Source organism: Lynx canadensis, chromosome D2 (assembly GCF_007474595.2).
Source record: "Lynx canadensis isolate LIC74 chromosome D2, mLynCan4.pri.v2, whole genome shotgun sequence".
Classification (NCBI taxonomy): domain Eukaryota; kingdom Metazoa; phylum Chordata; class Mammalia; order Carnivora; family Felidae; genus Lynx; species Lynx canadensis.
Window position 1 is genome coordinate 75,729,335 of NC_044313.2, and position 20,418 is coordinate 75,749,752.

The 20,418-nt window shown below is 39.2% G+C and overlaps 1 protein-coding gene across 6 annotated transcripts in view; it reads left to right on the plus strand.

Annotated features, from left to right (window-relative positions):
- RYR2 (ryanodine receptor 2) overlaps positions 1–20,418 on the plus strand; it is a 767,906-nt gene that overhangs the window by 462,587 nt on the left and 284,901 nt on the right. For all 6 annotated transcript variants that reach the window (XM_030335594.1, XM_030335595.1, XM_030335590.1 and 3 more), the window contains exons 26-27: positions 8,854–9,013; positions 12,120–12,267. In XM_030335594.1, coding sequence (XP_030191454.1) covers positions 8,854–9,013; positions 12,120–12,267 — 308 coding nt within the window. The remainder of the gene's footprint in view (positions 1–8,853; positions 9,014–12,119; positions 12,268–20,418) is intronic.

Here is a 20,418-nt window from a genome sequence, read left to right on the forward strand (position 1 = left end):
AGCCAGGAATATGCTGTATGGCAAAGGTATCCTTCAGATACGAAAGAGAAATAAAGGCTTTCCCAGACAAAAGCTGAGGGAGTTTACTGTCTCTAGACTGGCGTTACAAGAGATGCTGAAAGGAATTCTTTGTGCCGAAATGGGAAGACGCTATCCCAGAAACATAGGATGTGAAAGCTCACAGCACGCTGGTCATGGGGAAGAACAGTCACACTTAGAGAACTGTAACTCTACATTCGGATGGTGTGTTAACCATGCAACCATAGTATGAAAGTCAAAGGAGACGAGTAATAAGAACGATAGCTGCTATAAATTGTTAACAAATGCACGACACAAAAGGAGGTAAATTATAACATCAGTAATATGTAACGGAGAGTAAAGGTGGAGCCTTTTTAGGTGTTCAAAGATAAGTTGCTATCAGCCTAAAATGGACTGTTTTATCTGTAAGATGTTTTATTGTAATTCACAAGGTAACCACCAAGCAGAGACCTTGAGTGGATCCTCAAAAGACAAAGGGAAACAGAACATACCTCCATGGAGTATAACCAATTACAGAAGTAGGCATAAACAGAGCAGGGGGTGGGGGTGGTGGGGGGGGGGCGGGAAACAATGGAAATGCAAAAGGACCAGAAGGCAATGAATAAGATGGCATTACTAAGTCCTTACATATCAATAATTACTCTAAATGTACATTGATTGAATTTACCCATCAAAAGGCACAGAGTGGCTGAATGGGGAAAAACGTAACTCCTACAGGCTGCCTACAAGAGACCCATTTCAGATTTAAGGATGCACACAGACTCAAGTGTCATTTGCATTACATGCTACATTTCCTCTTTGAAAATAGGCCATTTGAGTGTGAGTGTTCTCTGATACATAATACACACCATTTCACTAAAAATCCTTAAGGACTTTTGTAGAATGTGTGATTCATGGTAGTTCTTTTCTCCCTTTCTCCTTATTCCTCTGCAGAACAAACAAGCAGACAGCTGAAGAGTGTAACACATTATATTATCGTCAATTCTTAAATTCACAAATCTTTGTACATTTATTGTAAAGTGAAGCTCTGGACCCACTGCATAGTTTGATGAACATAGAGTCCATTTACTGTAGGAATAAAGAAAAAAAACGCAGTAGAAATAATCCACTCAGAGAGTTTATGATTGCCGATTTCTAATATGCCCCAGTAATTGAGATTTAGAAGCAAAACTATAGGTTTACTTTATGTTTATTTATTAAAAAAAATTTTTTTTATAGAAAGAGAGAGAGTGACAGAGTGGGAGTGGGAGAGGGACACAGAGAGAGGGAGACAGAACCTGAAGCAGGCTCCAGGCTCTGAGCTGTCAGCACAGAGCCCGATGTGGGGCTCAAACTCATGAACCGTAAGATCATGACCTGAGCCGAAGTCGGATGCTTAACTGACTGAGCTACCCAGGTGCCCCCAAAACTATAGGTTTAAGTGAAAAGAAAATCCTTGTCTAAATACCAATGCCATTTATTAAAACTTTTCTTTAGCACTCATGTGTGTTAATAAATCAGCACAGAACATAGGACCAGGAACTGGTTGTCTGACCGTATCACTGGGAACAATAGGTGATGTTGAATTATGAATTGGTAGTGTTTAGATTGTCTGAGAGGTCTTTAAATCCAGTGACAAATCCCCTCCATACCCCCACTACCTTCTTACCACTAATGCTAATGAAGCCCCTGGTGGTGATGGGAAATGGAGGGGTAAGTGGTGTCTCAGGCATATTGAGCCACATAAAAGGCTAAGAATGATAATCTAAGGCTAAGAATGCATGTATATAGATACAAATGACTTTTTGAGATGAAGGCTTGGATGCTGAATGTGTGGACCCATGACATAGTACATATACCAAATTCAGTTTGTGTAAATAGTTACCTAAGTGAAAGGCAGTGTTACAAATACCATTGGATTTTTCTGTCATGGTGAGGCACTGTGATCACGAAAAAACAAAACCGGTTTATAGACTTCTTTTCTGTGTAAGGAATAAATTTCACAAACCACAAATTAAAAAATGCGCTAGCGTGCAATGTTCTTTATTTTCTCTGATCAGGTTTAATCTTGCATTCAAGCCCAATGGGCCTTGTACCAGAATGAAGCTTAGTATTAGAAACTTAATCCTAGTCTTTTCAGGGAAAACTCTGTTAATATCACTGTTTTCTGTGTTTATTCTCACCTTTAAATTTTTGATTGAAATGTCATATTCTCAAAGCGGTTTTTCTTGACATCTTAAAAAAAATAAAATAGTTCCCTATGTAAAATTGTACTTTTCCCCATGTCCCCTCTTCTACTTTATTTTTCCCCGTAGCACTTACATCTTCTAACATACTATTGTTTTACACTTTGTTTACTGCCTACCTCCATCCGAATATAATTCCTATAGACTTTTTTGTCCATATTGTTCAGTGATATATCATTAGTTCCTGGAATAGGGCCTAAAACATTCTACCGCCAAATGAATATTCGTTGTTGAATTTGAATTGAAGGTCTACCCTCCTCTTACTCCCAGGACCACCTGTGTTTAGGACACTCACCCAATGGGGAGCGAACACTGGATCCATCGTCCACCTCATTTGACTGTGCTGCCAGGACTGATTTATGTCAAGGAAAACCAGAGCTGGACAGGAGTTAAAGCCATAAAGGCAAATTGTATTCAGGAACTTTTGCAAATAGGGAAGAGAGACCTATGTATGGAACTGGACTCCATTCTGAATACAACAGTGATAAGTGGGGATTTATAACCAAGGAGCAGCAGGGCTGCAGGTCAGTAGATAGAAAATTACTTAGGAAGACACATCAAGAAGGGGGATTCTGCAAGATGAACTTGATAGGATTCTTGCTGAAGGCAGACCAGGTGATGGGATAACAAGGTAGGGGATGAGGGATGCCATCCGATAGGAAGGTTGGAGGATTTTCCTTAAACTGATTGATCAGTAGGATTCTTGCTAAAATGGAACTAATTGGAACATGACAGAGCCCAAGGTCAGAGTCCTAGACAGAAAGAGGATTCAGTGGAGCCTGACTCGAGTTTGGTCTGAGTGTCTTTGTGTTTTGTCTTCATTCACCTCTGCTGGCATCTTATGGGGTGCCTGTTTTCTGCACTGGTCTTGGTAATGAGTCCACACAGTGGGTTTCTCCTTCTCATTTCTGTGAGTCCTCCAGGTCACTGCTCTTCTTTTTGCCTCTTCATTGCTAGAAACCTGAGAATATTCTCTCTGGCAACTTGGGGATTGCAGTCAGTTGGTGGAGGGAGGTGGGAGACTTGGCTGGCTGCCATATCCGTTTTTCTGTAGTCGTGCTGCACGATGAAGGGCTTGGGTGTGGGAGATTCTAGTACCTGGCCATTATCCTTGGTACACTCTGGGAACAAGACAGAAGTTCACTTTGGCCGAGGGATCTACCTGGTCTCTTCCTGGGTGGGGGTTGGAGAACTCTGGCTTCCCTCTAAATCCTCCTGTTCTTCTAGGCTCTGTGGAACCTATTTGGGCAGGGCATAAGAAGTCTTTATCGGGTCTTCCTTCTGTCCCAAGGCATCTGGGCCTTGCTCTTTTGATACTCAAAAACTTAACTTTTACTGTCAGAAGGCCTTTATCTAAAAGACTATGGTCTCTGCAGTGAATTTTCAAAGTCTATTTTAAAAATCCAAACCAAGAATGGCTTTCTTTGGTCTCTCTCTTGAGATGACCCCTTCTTGGGGCAGTGGATACCTTGTGGTTTTGTTTCAAAGGGGCTTTGGGGTAGGGGAAGGCCTTGGAGTAAAAAGAAATTGATAAAAGGGAGTTGGGTGGTGGGGGCAGGTCTCCAGGGCACTTCATCATATTACCTTTACTTAAAAACAAAGAAGTGAAGTAATAGAAGAAACCTATCCCTTGTCCATTTCCCTCCTAATTTGTACATTGAAATTAATTCTCCTGTATTTGTGCTCTGGAGGAGTTTTGAATTCTCTTTCTGTTCTTTCTGTGAAAATGTCAGCCCAGTATGCATTTTTAGTAGATGTGCTTCCAGCAAAAACTTGTCCTGAATCTCTCTGATGTGCAGTCATCTGAGATTTTCCCATTTGTTCCAAGGTACTTGAAGGGCGGATTTGGTTTTGAAATTTACACCTCACATCCACTGAACTTGGACATAATCTTTTCATGTTTACTGCGCATCTTTCACAGCATAATGACTTCTAAGCTTCATTTAACCTGATTCATCCTAAACAAGGAAGCTTGAGAGGTGGAAGAGGCTAGAAAAAAAAAAAAAAAAAAAAAGAAAAGGTTTTTCTCTTTAGTGTTTTTGGAATTCTGCCATGTTTTTGATGCCACCACTTTAATTGCCCCTTTAGTGATATTATACTGAGCACTTTATTCATAGGCTCATTTAGAATACCTGCTTCAGAAAAATGCGGGTCAGGTGGGAATGAAGCCCAAAGTGAAATTGCTACTCCACGTGACAACTCATCAGCGGGGTCAAGTGCTGTCATTTTTTGTTTACATCTTCGATAATTTGGTGCAGATGACACTGGCAGTTTGCCAGTTTTGTTTCATTTTGTTTTATTTCTCCAGGCACAAGGGTGTTTTAGAAAAGAAACTGAAGCCCTATACACGTAGTTTATTAATCTGTTTTTTTTTTTTAATTACTGGATTTTATGCCACATCAAAATAAATTAACTGAGAGATAATAACTACAAAAGAATTTTGATACCTTGGAAGGTCAGTATATTGAATGTATTTATTTAATTCCATATATATTCCCCATCGGCTGCATTTCAGGATGATTGATGGAACAGGGACTTTGCATATAAAAGTAAAGGAAGTAAAACGATACCTACTAACCAGACTGCAGGAGAAAGAGATCTATTGACTGATTCTGGCAGAATTTTCCCAGGAAGGTCAAAAAGGGAGAATGTAACACATCAACATCTTTAAGATGAGACATTTTGTATTTGATGCATATGATGATGTATTTTGAATTAATAGAATTACTATTGATACAACTTTTCCCTATTATTTGAGCTACAAAATTCTACTCCCCAAGAATTATAATGGTAATCTTTCTTTCCTTTATTTCTTTTAAATTCCTGGAAATTAATCTGAAACTTTACTTGAAACCACTTAGTTTCCGGTTTACATGCAGTACAGGAAAAGCTTTGCTTTTTGTTCTTTTTCAACCACGAGAAGAGAATATTTCATATAAGCAGTTGGTTGATCTTTATGTACCTACTAAAATTACATTAATAAGGTGAAATGGACAGTATTTACCAAAGTTCATTTATGCTCCTTTAAAAAAAATCCTATTTTTATATAATGATTCGATTCTTACTTTCTCAACATGTACTCCAAACGAAAATAGTTTTAAAAATCATTGTGATGCTACTAATTCATATTGGTTAAGCATTCATGATGTCACCATTTTTGTTAAGTCTGTGAATTTCAAAAATATCTGTATTTGTTTTTACTATAGGTGATTTGAAGTACAACAGTATGGAAATAAGGGTCAGGGGGAATGGGAGTCAGTAACTTTAATTTGGATGGGATTATTGGCCATTTAAAAGAATCACTTTAGGGGCGCCTGGGTGGCTCAGTCGGTTAAACGTCCGACTTCAGCTCAGGTCACGATCTCATGGTCCATGAGTTCGAGCCCCGCGTCAGGCTCTGGGCTGATGGCTCAGAGCCTGGAGCCTGCTTCCGATTCTGTGTCTCCCTCTCTCTCTGCCCCTCCCCCATTCATGCTCTGTCTCTCTCTGTCTCAAAAATAAATAAACGTTAAAAAAAATAAAAAAAATAAAAGAATCACTTTATTATTATTTTTTAATGTTTATTTATTTTTAAGAGAGAAAGCATGCACAGGAAGGGCAGAGGGAGAGACAGACAGACAGAGAATCTGAAGCAGGCTCCACATAGAGAGTCAGGTATCGTGAGATCATGACCTGAGCCAAAGTCGGATGCTTAACCAACTGAGCCATCCAGGTGCCTCTAAAAGAATCTCTTGAAGCTTCAAATCCTTTCTTGCACAGGGTTATGAAGAAAAGTAAAATAAATTATAGTCTACATCTGAAAAGGAGCATAAACCAATTATTGTGCCATGTTAAATCAACGGATGCAAATACATCTCCAAGGGTTTTCATTATGATCACAGATTGAAGCCAGTCTAGTAGATATTCCATGTAGGAAGAGGAAATTTTAGAAGATAAACACTTATGTCACATATTATCCAGCTTTATACATTAGTAGAATTTATCTATAATTTTTGACATGGAAGGACCTCCTTCCCATCTTCCACCTTTCAAACATCCCTCCCCATTCCGTATGAGATATTGCTGGAAAGCCTACCATTAGAATTGGTTGTCAGGGGAAGGATTTTTTTCACTTCACATGCACATACCCCTCATTAAGATGGCTTAGGCTCTAATCGATTTTTCATAGATTAGTTTCCAAACTGTATCCAGTATGTCTCCTGTCTTGCAGTTAGGAGGTCTCAGGGCCATTACAAAATGGGAGGAGAAAGACTTGTGTACGGTTATGCTACCTCCTGCTGGGCGATGGTGGGGAAGCCAGGAGGAGGGTGTCAAGCAGAGGTGGGAAGACTGGGCGATGGAGAAGACTGAGTTCTTGATCACTGATTCTAACACTGCCTCCAGCTAGTCACGTTAAACTTGGAAATTAAACTGTGCTAGCTTGATCATATGTTGGTACTTGGAAAATAAACTCTGTTAGCTTGATCATCTGTTGGTACGTTGGAAATCTATTAGCAGCTCTTTCTTGAAGAAAATATTTTTTGAATGAGTGGCACCTGGCTGGCTCAGTCAGACGAGCATGTGACTGTGGATCTGACGGTTGTGAGCGCAAGCCCCTCGTTGAGTGTAGAGAAAATCTTTAAATGTACATATTTTCTGAAAAAAGAACTTGTATGTAGACTGTGCTTCTAGTTTACAGATTTATCTATTTATAACCAGAATTCTATAACATACAATGATTTGTATGAGTGGTTAAAAAATCCCACGTGATTTCTTTATATAAAAAAAAAAGACAGGAAAAAAAAATATTGTTAATTACCTAAACCTGCAGAGTGCTGATTTAAAACAGAATGAAATTTCTTGTCTATAATTATAGCTTGTGACTATAAATTGAATGACATAAGGCAGGAATTAACCTTAACTGTAACAATTGCCAGACCAATCTAATCCACTTAAACAAAACAAAACAAAATATTTCTCATACTTTTGTCTATAGGTAAATGACTTATAAAATACTAGAGGTCTCCTAAGGAAATAGAAGTAACTAAGGCAAAGTCAACTGTATTCAACCTTAAAATTATTTATTGCTGTAACACATCAATTCATTCAACATATTTTTATTGAATGCTTACCATGTATCTGGTACTATTCTCCGTTTGACAGATAGTGAGGAATACGGCAGTCAAACTCTCTGCTCCAAAGAAGGTTGCCTGCTAATTCTGAGAGCCATAGCCCAGAATACTTAAAAGAAAAACGATGACATAGTTTTATCCCAAAGAGCATTTTCTCATGTTCTAATAATTTTTTTTTTTAACTTGGTATAGTTAGCCGGTTTTCTTTGTACAAAGGAGAATCTTTGAGATGAAGCCGCATATACTGGGGTGCCTGGGTGCCTCGGTCTGTTAAGCATCCAACTTTGGCTCAGGTCATGATCTTGCGGTTCATGGGTTTGAGCCCCGCATGGGGCTCTGTGCTGACAGCTCAGATCCTGGAGCCTGCTTCGGATTCTGTGTCTCCTCTGTCTCTGCCCCTCCCCACTCATGCTCTGTGTCTCCCTCTCAAAGATAAACAAACATTAAATAAAAATGATGCATGTACCTTTATATTCAGTATATAAAGTTAATTCTTGCAAACACTACAGATCATCAAAAGGCTGCTTATCTGCCATGCCCTGTTTCAAGTATAAAGACAGTTAGAAAAATGGATTAGAAACAGATCCTGACCTCAAGGCATAGTTGATTATAGGGAATAGAACAATGACAGAAGAATGGCAGGGAGGCAGCTATAAAATAGGCTTTGTTCAAATCTCAGTAGTTAAAAAAGAGAATGAGGCAGCTGTGTGTGTGTCTGTACAGAGAAGTAGGGCAGTATTATTGCCCTAATACGTGCATGTTTAAATTTTTATATTTTCAATTTTATATTTCTTCTGAAACATGAAAACTTATGCCCGTTTTAGTACTTTCTTTGCATTTCAGAGTATGGAAGTAGTCTCTGATAAGAATTCCCTAAAATCCAGGCCTTCCTAATATTTTAGATGATTATGCACCTGGGATTTCCTACTCTCTGTCTTATCCAGAGGCTTCCTAAATTATATAACCAGGGAAGTCAAAAAGGGGGAATGAATTCATAAATGCATTAAAACCTCCCTATGCAATAATGAACAGCTAGTATCTGAAAGGACCCACAGGTTTATTAAATAAATATATGAATTTAATATAACATTTGAAAATTGAAGAAAATATAAACGGGAAGAGAAATCTATCACATGTTTTCATTGGTAACCAGTTATTTTCGTTAATACTGTAAAAAAGCCTCAAATATTAGGAACTCAGAAACACTAAGTCCTCAACTTTGAGAGATAGGTAAGGTGTCTTATTTTAGTTTTATTGACATAAAAATGAAAACAAAGATCGCGTGGCCTTTGTGCCTAATGAGTTATTAGCGTGCATGAAGGGCTCCAGGCTTGCTGACCGACCGACCAGCGGTCCCCAGTGGGGTGTCTGGAATCATTAGAAGTGGGTGGGGCCATAAAAAGACCCTTAGAGGGATTTCTAAGCCTGGACTTGTTTTTGAAAGGCCAATTACGTATCTCTTTTGTTTTGCTTTGTAGTTACCAGCTGACAAGTGGGTATAAGCCTGCCCCGATGGACCTGAGCTTCATTAAACTCACGCCGTCTCAGGAAGCGATGGTGGACAAGTTGGCGGAGAACGCTCACAACGTGTGGGCCCGGGATCGAATCCGGCAGGGCTGGACTTACGGCATCCAGCAGGTACGTGGGCGTTGAGCTTTACGGCACGTGGGCTGCGGTTTACGGCATGCAACAGGTACGTGGGAATTTAGCTTCGTGGCGTGGGGGCTGAGATTTACCTAAGTGGTCATCAGCATGATTCCCAACAGGAGGGATTAAATAATGACCATTTTGAAACTCCTATACATTTCTTAATGTGACTGTGCACTAAGGCCCCTCTTCACTGCTCGACTCAAGAAATCAGATGACCATAGCTCTGAGTGTTGCCGTGAGGCACTCAGTGAATGTTAACTAGAACAGAGAGTTATAAGGCAGTTTTGTGGCATTTGTCTCTCTGAGGTTGTGTTTAAGGAGAAACCTTTGAAATAATGAGAAGATGGGGATAAGATAATAATAAAAGAGGTCCACAATTCCTTATTCGAATCCCCTGGGGCCAGATGAATTCCAGAATCGAGATATTTTTTTGGGTTTCTGGGACGTTGATGTGGTGACATATTACGTGTTACTTAGCACTCCCAGCAGGGCAGCAAAATGCTGCTACTAATTGTTCAGCACAGCGTAGGCATGATAATACCAGGAGGGATAAATAAAGACTATAAACAGGCTCGCATCAATTCAGATCATGTTTTACCACCAACCGAGTTTTTGTTAAACTTTGGTAAAAACTGAGTTTTCAGCGCTTTATGGATTTCAGAGCCATGGATCTCCATTAATGGGTGGCCCCCGTGGGAGTGACTGTCATTGAGTACATATTGGAATAAACATGGCAGAGGGGTGAAGAGCAAATTTTAGCTTTACCTCCTTGTCACCATGTGACCTTGGGAAGGCTACTTAAATTCTCTGTGCCACTGAGAATTTAAGGCTACTTAAATTCTTAAATTCTCTGCGCCACTGTTTTCCTCATCAGGAAGTGATTTAACTTCATTATATAACTTCTGTCTGAGAAAGGCTGATAACAGTGCCTGCCTTCTAACGCACACAGAGAGCAGTTTGCTATTATATTAGGTGCCAGTCACCACGCCCAGACGTTTACATGTATTCTTTTTAACTCGCAACAACAGTTACGTCAGGGAGAATGGTTTTTATTCCCGGTTCACGTGTGTACAGGGGGCCTTATTGAGAGCACTGCGCTCAGTGCTGCACAGCTAGCAGGTGGCAGACACAGCTTGGGATCAAGGCTTCTGACTCCAGAGCCAAAAATTCTTCACTTCCTTGTTCCTTGTTGCCTCCAGCCAGCTCGTTTTGGGGCTGCCGTGACTTAAAAATTTTTCGGGAATAAAATGGATTCTTACTTAAAGGCTTAGACTGTGGTTTGATATACAGCCTCAGTGTTGACTTGAAAAAATGAATTTCCCAAATCCTTCTAAGCTGGTGACTTTTTGCCATTGGGAAGGCTAAAGAAAACCTTGAGTGGCCTCATAAAATGTATGTTTATGTTGAATTAAGCTGGCTATAACAGAGGAGAATGTCGGCACTAAATCTGCTTAAGCATTGTGTGTGTGTGTGAGAGAGAGACAGAGAGACAGAGAGAACCTGATTCTTACACCCCAGAGGGCTAAAGGGTCCACACTGGCTCTCTGCAAAAGGAGGGCTTACTTGCCTTGAAGGCCACAAGGCGGTGTCAGACAAACCGGGATTTCCCTGATGTCTGTCTCTTCCTCGAGGGATGTTCTTTCCTGTTCATGCATTTCCTCCTACAAGCCTAAGGCTCTGTTTGAGCTGGCCAGAGCTCTCATTGAAATCCTTTCCCCATTCCCTCTCCCAAGCTCCCACCCCTTCCCTCCACCGAATTCCCCACTGACATAACTCATGTTTGCTGGATTATTTGAACAAGCATTGTCTTGAATTTTCCGTCACCTTCTTGTTAGCGTAATCTAGTTCAGACCTATACTGAAAGTCCTTGAAAACAGCTTCATTGAATTACCTTTTCTCTGTCTGACTCTAGCACAGCTGGTCTCAAACCTGAGTGTGTGTGGAATCCCCTGGGGAGCTCCTGTGAACACTCAGAATCTCAGGACATCTCTAGAGAGGATGATTCATTGAAGGCTTCAGAATTTCTGTAGAAAGTTTGGGGACAAAAACCATGTTGAAAAACAGGGGTGCTGGGTGGTGCATCTCACAGCTGGGCTGGCAGTGTAGGCGCTCTGTTTATACTGCTGGTTTATTTTGGGGGTGGCTTTGGAGTGGTGCCCCCACCAAGCAACCTAGGTGCTCTTGACCCTAATGGAGCAGGTATTGGTACGAATTTAGAGCGAGGGGAGAAGAAAGTAGGAAAGGCTTTCCTTGCTCCTACCCACCCAGAACAGACCCACCACAGAACTCATTTTTCTCGAGAAGGTTTGGGAGGATCCACAGCCTCCTAATTCTTCATCATGCTGGGGTTATAGTGAGACTTGAGTATGCTGCCCGAAATATGGAGAGTCTGACAAAAACTGCAGCGGAATCTCAGTGAGTGGATGGAAGGGAGTAATTTCTTTGCCAGGACGGTAGGATAGCCCACTTTCTGGCTTTGCTGATACTGGTTTCATCACACTTTTCAACTTGGAGCCTCTTTTGTAACAGCCAAATTGTGAGTTTTGTAGTTCTTTCAGTATTTCTGTTATTAACTGGTCTCACAGGTTAATGGAGTCACTTGAGTGCATATTTTTCAAGCTAGTTGAGTTCATAGAATGGCTGCCTATATCACACTGAATTTTTCTGAGAAAGGGACCACAGCCTTATGTTGTTTGTAGACCGATGCCACTAAGAGGTGACCAGTGATCATTTGACTCTTCTTGGAACAAAGACTTATCAGTCAACTGTGCAAGGAAATTCTGTGTGCTCCAAATTAGCCCATTGCCCTGTGACCCCAGCAGATGAAAGATGGTTACAGAGATCCTTCCAGTTGGCTTTTGTTACTGCTGTTTTTACTTTCTGTTACTGCTTTGAATGGATGCAGTCATTCATTGGATTGAATCTTTTGTATTGATAGTGGTTCAGTAACTTACCTGAGAAGACAAAGAAGGTGGGGGAGAGGCAGCTTTTAACTCAGGGACTTTACTTTTCTGTTGTATCTGGTGGTTGTCTCATTTCCAAAATGATTGCTTCAGCACTGCTTTGATGACCAACACCTTTTCTCTTCCCGTAGGATGTAAAGAACAGAAGAAACCCTCGCCTGGTTCCCTACACCCTTCTAGATGACCGCACCAAGAAGTCCAACAAGGACAGCCTCCGTGAGGCCGTGCGCACGCTGCTGGGATATGGCTACCATCTGGAGGCGCCAGATCAAGATCATGGTATTTGGGTTTTCCTTTCTTCCTCTTGGGTTGCAAAATTGTGTAGTAGTTCTTTAAAGCCAAATAATTGACTGAAAGGAGGGGAACGTACGAGATGGAGTCCTTCAGGATGTAATTTAGTTTGTAATTTAGGCCAGTAGTTGGGGCATTTTTTTTTCCTGAGGACACGAAGGATTAGGCTCATCTCTCAGTAGAATGTCTTAGGACCACAGTGATTCTGCAAGGGGAAGAAATGGGTTTACCTTCCCAGAGAGTCTGAGGTTAATTAACCCTGAGATTGCCCCTGTTTCCATCCCACAGGCTTTCCTTCAGCTCTCCTTGTTTAGTTTGTGGGAGTAAACCCATAGCTACTGTCTTCGGAACCTTCATTATTTTTACTCATACCTATAGACACTATTCATTAATTAGTGCAACATTTTGCTTTAAGGTGAGCACATTAGAGTAAGCACTCAAGAAATATGTGTTGAAGAAATAGATTTCAGAGGTTTTATAAAGAACACATTCCCCTTAAATAATACCTTTTAAGAATATGGTTTAAAATGATTAGTTCCTTAAAGCTTTGCCTGAAGTCTGAGTTGGTGTAAATATCCATATTTTAAAATTGGCAGAAATGAAGTAAACTGTGCATTTCCTTATAGTGGCTATATTTTTTGGTAGAAAGTTTTTAAAAATGCATCCTAAATATTCTCTGATGACTACTGTTTTCAGTGTAATAGCTGTGCAAAGATGTCCAGACCATAAATAGTAATAATAGCTAATGATTTTACAGTGCTTATCAGGTACAGCAAATGTTTCTAAGACCTTAGGCAATTACTTACTCCTCACAGTAGTAATCCTGTGTGGATGGTTTCTCCCACATCCTGGCCAAGAATTGGTAGTGAATCTTTCTGATTTTAACCATTCTGATAGATACAAAATAGGATCTTATTAATAGTTTTAATTCCCATTTTCCTCAGAGTAATAGTGTTGAAATTTTTTCTTGCACTTATGGGCCATTGGGATAAGTGTTTTTTGAAATCTATATCCATTTTTAAAAATTGGGTTGTTTTGTCTTTTTATTGAATTGTAACTATACGTCATTGTAAATATTTGTACATATACGTAGATTTTCTGGATATGGAGACTGTGTCAGATATTGGAAATAACTCCTCCCAGGACCTGAGTTGTGCTTCCATTTTCTCAGTGAAATCTTTCAAAGAGCAGAACATTCTTAATTTTGATGAGGTCCATTTATGATTTTCCCTTCATGGTTATATGTTGAAATCTTGAATAGGTTGAAATCTTGGCCTGTGCAAAAACAAAGATTTTCTCGGGTGCTTTCTTCCAGAAGTTTTATGATTGTAACGTTTTCATTTAGGTCTATAATCTGAATTGATTGAGTGTTATTTGTGATGGGAGACTAAGGTCGAGGTTCATTTTTGTCCAGATGGATCTTCAGCTGTCTCAGCACCATTGGTTACAACAAATTATCCTTTCCCATTAAGTCACCTTGCCACCTTGGTCAAATCTCTATTGACCATTGTGTTCTATTCATCCATATGTCTATCTTTAAGTCAGTACCACACTGCTATCTTTGTTATTGCCACCTTATAACAAATCTTAACATCAGGTAGGGTAGGTCCTCTAACTTCTTCTTTAAGAGGTTTTTCGGGCTCCTTTTTTCTTTGCATTTCTTTATAAATTTTAGATTCCAGTTGTCAATTTGGTTTTGTTGGGATATAGTTGGCTTTATAGGTCAGTTAGGGGAGAATTGACATTTTAATAATATTTAGTCTATCAGTTCATGAATGAGACCTATCCTTCCATTTATTTTGGTCCTCTCTAGTTTATCTACTACTTTCAGAGTAGAGGGATTGCCCATTATTTTTAGAGGTATCTGATATTTTGGAAACTATTATAAATGAAATTAGTTTTCATTCATTTCATCTTCCAGTTGAAAGATGAATATGTTGAATATGAGAAACACAAATGTTATGTATATGTTGATATTACATCCTGTGGTCTGGCAGAATTTATCTTACTTTTTTTTCCTTTCCCTTTCTTTCTTTCTTTCTTTCTTTCTTTCTTTCTTTCTTTCTTTCTTTTAGGATTTTCTACCTACATAACCATGAAGTCTCCCCCCAATGCCCCAAAAAGTTTTACTTTTTCCTTTATAATTATCATGCCTTTTTGTCTTTTGACTTATTGAACTGGGAAAGAAATACAATGTTTAATAAAGTGGCAAGGGAGATTATCCTGCCTTATTCCCAGTCTTAAGGGAAAAATTTTTATTGTTTCATCATGAAGTATGATGTTAACTGCTCTTATCACCATGAAGAAGTTCTCTTCTCTTCCTAGTTTTCTGGGAGCTTTTATCATGAATGGGGTATTAAATTTTGCCAAATAATTTTTTTGCCATTTATTGAGAAGATTATATATTCTTCTCCTTTATTCTGAAAATACTGTGAATAACATTGATTTTTGAATGTTAAAACAAGGTTGCATTTCTAATACAACTCTACTTAGTCAAGGTGTGTTATCCATCTTTATATATACCTGGATTCTCTTTGCTATTCTATGAAGGATTTTTATATCTAATTTCATAAGCAATACCAGTATGTCATTTCCTTTTCTTGCAACATCTCTTTGTCAGCTTTTGTTATGAGGGTAATCCTGGCTTTGTGATACAAATTAGGAAATGTTCCCACTGTTCTCTGAATTTGAGATAGTTTTGTATTATGTTTTACTGAAATGTATAGAATTTATCATTAAAACCATCTGGACCTATGGTTTTATATTTTAGGAAAGGTATTTGATCATGAATTCAAATGTCTTTAATAGCTATGGGAGATATTTAGATTTTGTTTCTTCTTATGTCAGTTTTGATAAGTTATGTTTTTTTTCAGTAAGTTAGTAAATTCACAAATTTCATGAATTCAGTAAATTCATTTAAGTTGCCGTATTTATTGGCGTAAAATTGTTCTAATGTCCCCTTATTATTCCTTTAATGTTTGGAGGGTCTGTAGTGCCACTTCTTTCCATTTTTGGTATTCACAGTTTATGTTTCTCTTTTTCTGTCATGGTCAGTCTTCTTAGGGATGTATTGACTTTACAAACCTTTCAAAGAGTGAATCAATCTTAAATGTATTTTTTGGAGGTTAAACTTTTTGACATTTGTTTATTTTCCCACATCACCAATCTTGGATTATTATGAGTCACTTGTCACAATTATGAGTGGCTTTGCATCACGTCTCCTCAGAAAGATGGCACTGTTGAATGACTGTGACGTCCTGTGGACAACTTCATTCTTTGATCAGTGTTAGAGCTCCTGGTTTCACAGCCCCGTGAGCCCCCTTTGAAGTGATCTATTAAATGTAATTAAAAAATATTTTTGATGTTTATTTATTTTTTGAGAGAGACAGAGAGACAGAGAGACAGAGCATGAGCAGGGGAGGGGCAGAGAGAAGAGGAGACACAGAATCTGAAGCAGGCTCCAGGCTCTGAGCTGTCAGCACAGAGACCAACACGGGACTTGAACCCACGGACCTGAGCTGAAGTCAGACACTTAACCCACTGGGCCACCCAGGTGCCCCTAAGTGTAATTTTTAATGAACAACTAGGTATATCAGGCATATAAATATTTACTAATAACATAGCACTATGTTAACTAGACTTGTAGTGATCATTTTGCAATATATATAAATATTAGATCATTCTGTTGTAATATGAAAATAATACAATGGCATATATCAGTTACCTTAATAAAAAATAGACAAATAGGGGCGCCTGGGTGGCGCAGTCGGTTAAGCGTCCGACTTCAGCCAGGTCACGATCTCGCACTCCGTGAGTTCGAGCCCCGTGTCAGGCTCTGGGCTGATGGCTCGGAGCCTGTTTCTGATTCTGTGTCTCCCTCTCTCTCTGCCCCTCCCCCGTTCATGCTCTGTCTCTCTCTGTCCCAAAAATAAATAAACGTTGAAAAAAAAAATTTTATAAAAAAAAAAATAGACAAATAGGCAATGTATGTAAATAGTAAGGGAAACTGCATCGATTTAAAAACACATGAAGATATTTCAGATCTCCCTAATCATTAGAGAAATGCAAAATAAAATATTTATAGGTTTATATCCAACAAATTAAAATAATTAGAAAGCTATATGATACCATGTGTTGACATGGATGTGACACAATGGGAACCCTGTGCATCTCAGTTGAAAGTATAACTTGGCAAATTTGTTGCGTGAAAAGCTTGTATTCTGTAGAAACCATGAGTATGACCCAGCAAATGGCACACTTGGGTGTAGAAACACTCATGTGTAGGTCTAGACACAGGTGTGGAGGAATGTGTTTATTATAGCACTATTTGTGATTGTGAAAGCTGAAAGTATCCTAGATAAAAATAATAGAAATGTTAAAACCTAGCATACAGCAATTCAGAAGCAGTGATCATGAAGTACGGAAGAGAGCAGGGATATAATACAATTAATATAATTTCTGAGTACCTTACTGCTTACAAAAACACAAACCTGTCCAAGGCAAAACAGCATACACATTGGAGTGATGTCAGTGGTGGACATGGAGTGAGGAAATGCATTTCAGGATCAAGGATTAGGGAAAAGGAAAAAAGTAATAGAGGAGACTTACACAGTCCAACAGAAAAATATAAATGACATGAATAGTGTAGTGTCTTAGCTCCCCAACACATCCACATACACACACACACACACACACACACACACACACACACCATAAAGTAAAACAAAGCACCAGATTAGACAACACTCTGGTGCATGGGAGCTGGTTAAAAATATCATGGTACATTCATACAATGGAATATTATGAAGTTCTTAAATATAATGAAGTGCCGATAGGAAGCAATCTCAGATGTATCATATTAAGGTAAAGTAGCAAAGTCCTGAGCTCTGTGAAGAACATGGTACTATTTGCATTATAAAAAAGAATATATGTAAATGCTTGCATATGCACAGCCTGACTCTGGAAAGACACAGAAAACAATGGTAACAGTGATTGCTTCCAGGAAAGATAACCAGATAGCTGACAGACAGCTGTGGGAGGGGAGATTTACATTTTGCCGCATATCATTTTTAAAAAAATTTTGTACTCTATTTGCATTACCCATTCAAACAAACAAAAGAAATGCACTGTTTAAAAAACTATATATGGTTGGTATCCAAGAGGGGGAGTCCGTTTTACCCTGTACAAGATGTGCAGTATATGCCACAAAAAAATAATCAGTGATGATTATATTTTAAAGACATTATCAGTCAAGGGCATAGTCTGTGTCAGTTCCATCTGTTGTATTCACTTTTACGGATAACCTTTTTTGGATACTGCATAAGATGTTATCTTTATGACATATAGTTTTACACTATTTACAACCATAATATAATTTTATCTTCTTAACACCCTTGTGAGGCAATGTATTGCTACCTTACAGTTACCTACTTTCTTGTGACTTATGTGAATTTCAAGGAGAAAGGGAAGGAGTTCATGTTTATAAAATCCATGTTTGGGTTTCATGTTACTTCCATATTTCAAGTCATCTTCATGTCCACTTGACTCTAATACATAGTTATTGAACATCTACTCTGCCAAGGTCTGGGGATTCAAAAATGAATAAAAAATTTTTTACCACAGGTAGCTCTCAGGGTAGGCGAGGAAGATAGACTGAATTGTCCACACTACTATATGGTGTAAGTGTTAACACTCAAGTATCATAGCACAGAGGGTTTAACTCAGCTTAGTGATGTCAGAGCAGTCTTCATAGAGGAAGTGTATTTGTTATCTATTGCTGTGTAACAAATGTCCCCCTAAAATTTAATGATGCAGCGAACATTTGTTATCTCTGTGGTTAGGAATTTGTGAGTGGGTTAGTCAGATAGTTCTGGATCATGGCCTTTTTTTGAGGTTGCTGTCGAGTTGGTCAGGGCTACAGTCATCTGAAGACTTCAGTGGGGCTGGAAGATTTGCTTCTAAGAGCTCATTTGCATAATTATTGGCCAAAGGACTCAGTTTCTCTCTGGCTGTTGGCCAGAGACCTAAGTTCCTTGCCAGCAGACCTCCTCAGAGAGATGCTTGAGTGTTTTCACAGAGCAGATGACTTCCCCCTGCATGGATAAGACATAGCATGACGGGGAGACCTCAGTGCCCATTACATTTACTTCTATCATATTCTGTTCGTTAGATGTGAGTCACTTAAAGAGCCCGTACTCAAGCCCACACTTTTTGAAAGGAAATATGGCAAAATATTTGTAGACATCTTTTAAAACCACCTACTTTACCTACTTAAAAGTAGGCAAAGCAAGGGTAATATTTAGAAGGATGCATAGGAATCAACCAAGTCCCATGTATTCCAGGCCAAGAGTATGGTATGTAGAAGAGCCTGGAGTCACAAAAGAGCATTACACATGGGGACTTCAGTGTTGCATAGCTGAATTTAGAGTTTGAGAAGTGGCAGGAAATGAAGTAGAGGAGGCAGAGATTGAAAAAAAAAAAGATTTTTCTATTAAAAAAAAAATAAGTGACTCTTGGGAGAATGGGTTGAATGTGAACAAAAGTGGAGGTGAGGACAACAGTTGGGCGGCTACACAAGTGATGTTGAGGAGTATTGATGGCCCGAGCTTAGGCAATACTGTGAATAGAGACAATAGGGCAGAATCGTTTGACATTTAGAAGTAGAATCAGCAGAAGGACAAAGCGGGTGGCAGGGATGGTTTCTGGGTTGGTAGATGCCAAGTACATCCACATTCACAGGGAACACAGGATTCAGAGCAAATAGAGGTGGGATTTTGGGGGAGATTCCAAGTTTAATTGTAAACACTTTGAGTTTGAAATGCCTGAGAGACACTAGACACTACCACGACTCAGTTCTGGATATAAACGTAAAGCTGAGGCTACCGCAAGAGAGGAAGAAAGGATTAAAGATTAAATATTTCTTTTTTTTTAAAGGGAGGCAATTGGACATTTTTATATGCTAAGGGAAAGGACCAGCAGAAAGTGGGAGGTTGAAAATAAAGGAGAAGAGCTGGATCAAGTGTAGTCTCTGCAAGGGTCAGGGGTGAAATCAGAGCACGGATGAAGGGACCAATCTAATATGATAGGGAGAACACCTGCTCCCCTAAATTTAGTGTGAAAGAGGTAAGGATTATAGAGAAGGTAGAAACCTATGTTCATGGAAAATTAGGATGAAACACAGGGAATTCTTGTTATGTGCTTACTGGCTTACTGTTTTCCATTGAAATAGAAAATGAGCTTATTTGCTAAGGGGCAAGAGTGAGAAAGGGCTGGACTGTATCAGAAGACTTGCAGAGAACGATGAAGATTTGCTGGAGGTAGAATTCTAGGCTGGCTTTTTCTTTTTCCTTCAGCACTATGTATATGGCCTCCCGTTGCCTTCTGGCCCCCATGTTTTCTCATGCGACACTGGCTGTTACTCTTATTGAAGATCCTTGCATGTGATGTGTTTCTTCTCTCTTGGTGCTTTCAAGACTTTTTGTCTTTCAGTAATTTGATTATGATGTGCCTAGTTTAGATTTCTTTGAGTTTATCCTACTTAGATCTTGTGGAGCTTCTCAGAACTGTAAATGAAGGTCATCAAATTTGAAGAGTGGTCAGTGTTTCTTTAAATATTCTTTCTGCCCTATTCCTCTCTTCTCTTGCTGAAATGCCCATTAGACCTGGGTTGTCACACTTGATTGTATCCCAGGGGTCTCTGAGGCTGTTTATTTTTCTTCATTACTTTCCCATGCTGTTTTCCATACTTGATAATCTTGGTGGATCTATCCTTAAATTCTTTGATTATGTGTTCTGCTAGTTTAAACCTACAGTTGAGCCCCTCTAGTGCATTTTAACTTCACTTATTTTACTTTTCAGGAATTTCTGGGGTTTTTTTGTTTTTTTTTTTTAATGATCTCTGTCTCTTTATTGATAGGTTCTTTTTGGTGAGGCATTGTTCTCATAATTTCCTTTTGTTCTTCAGACATGGTTTCTTTTAGTTCTTTGGACATATTTAAATGAGCTAATTTATGGGGTGCGTAGGTGGCTCAGTTGATTAAAGCGTCTGACCTTGGCTCAGGTCATGATCTCATAGCTCATAGATTTGAGACCCATGTCGGGCTCTGTGCTGACAGCTCAGAGCCTGGAGCCTGCTTCAGA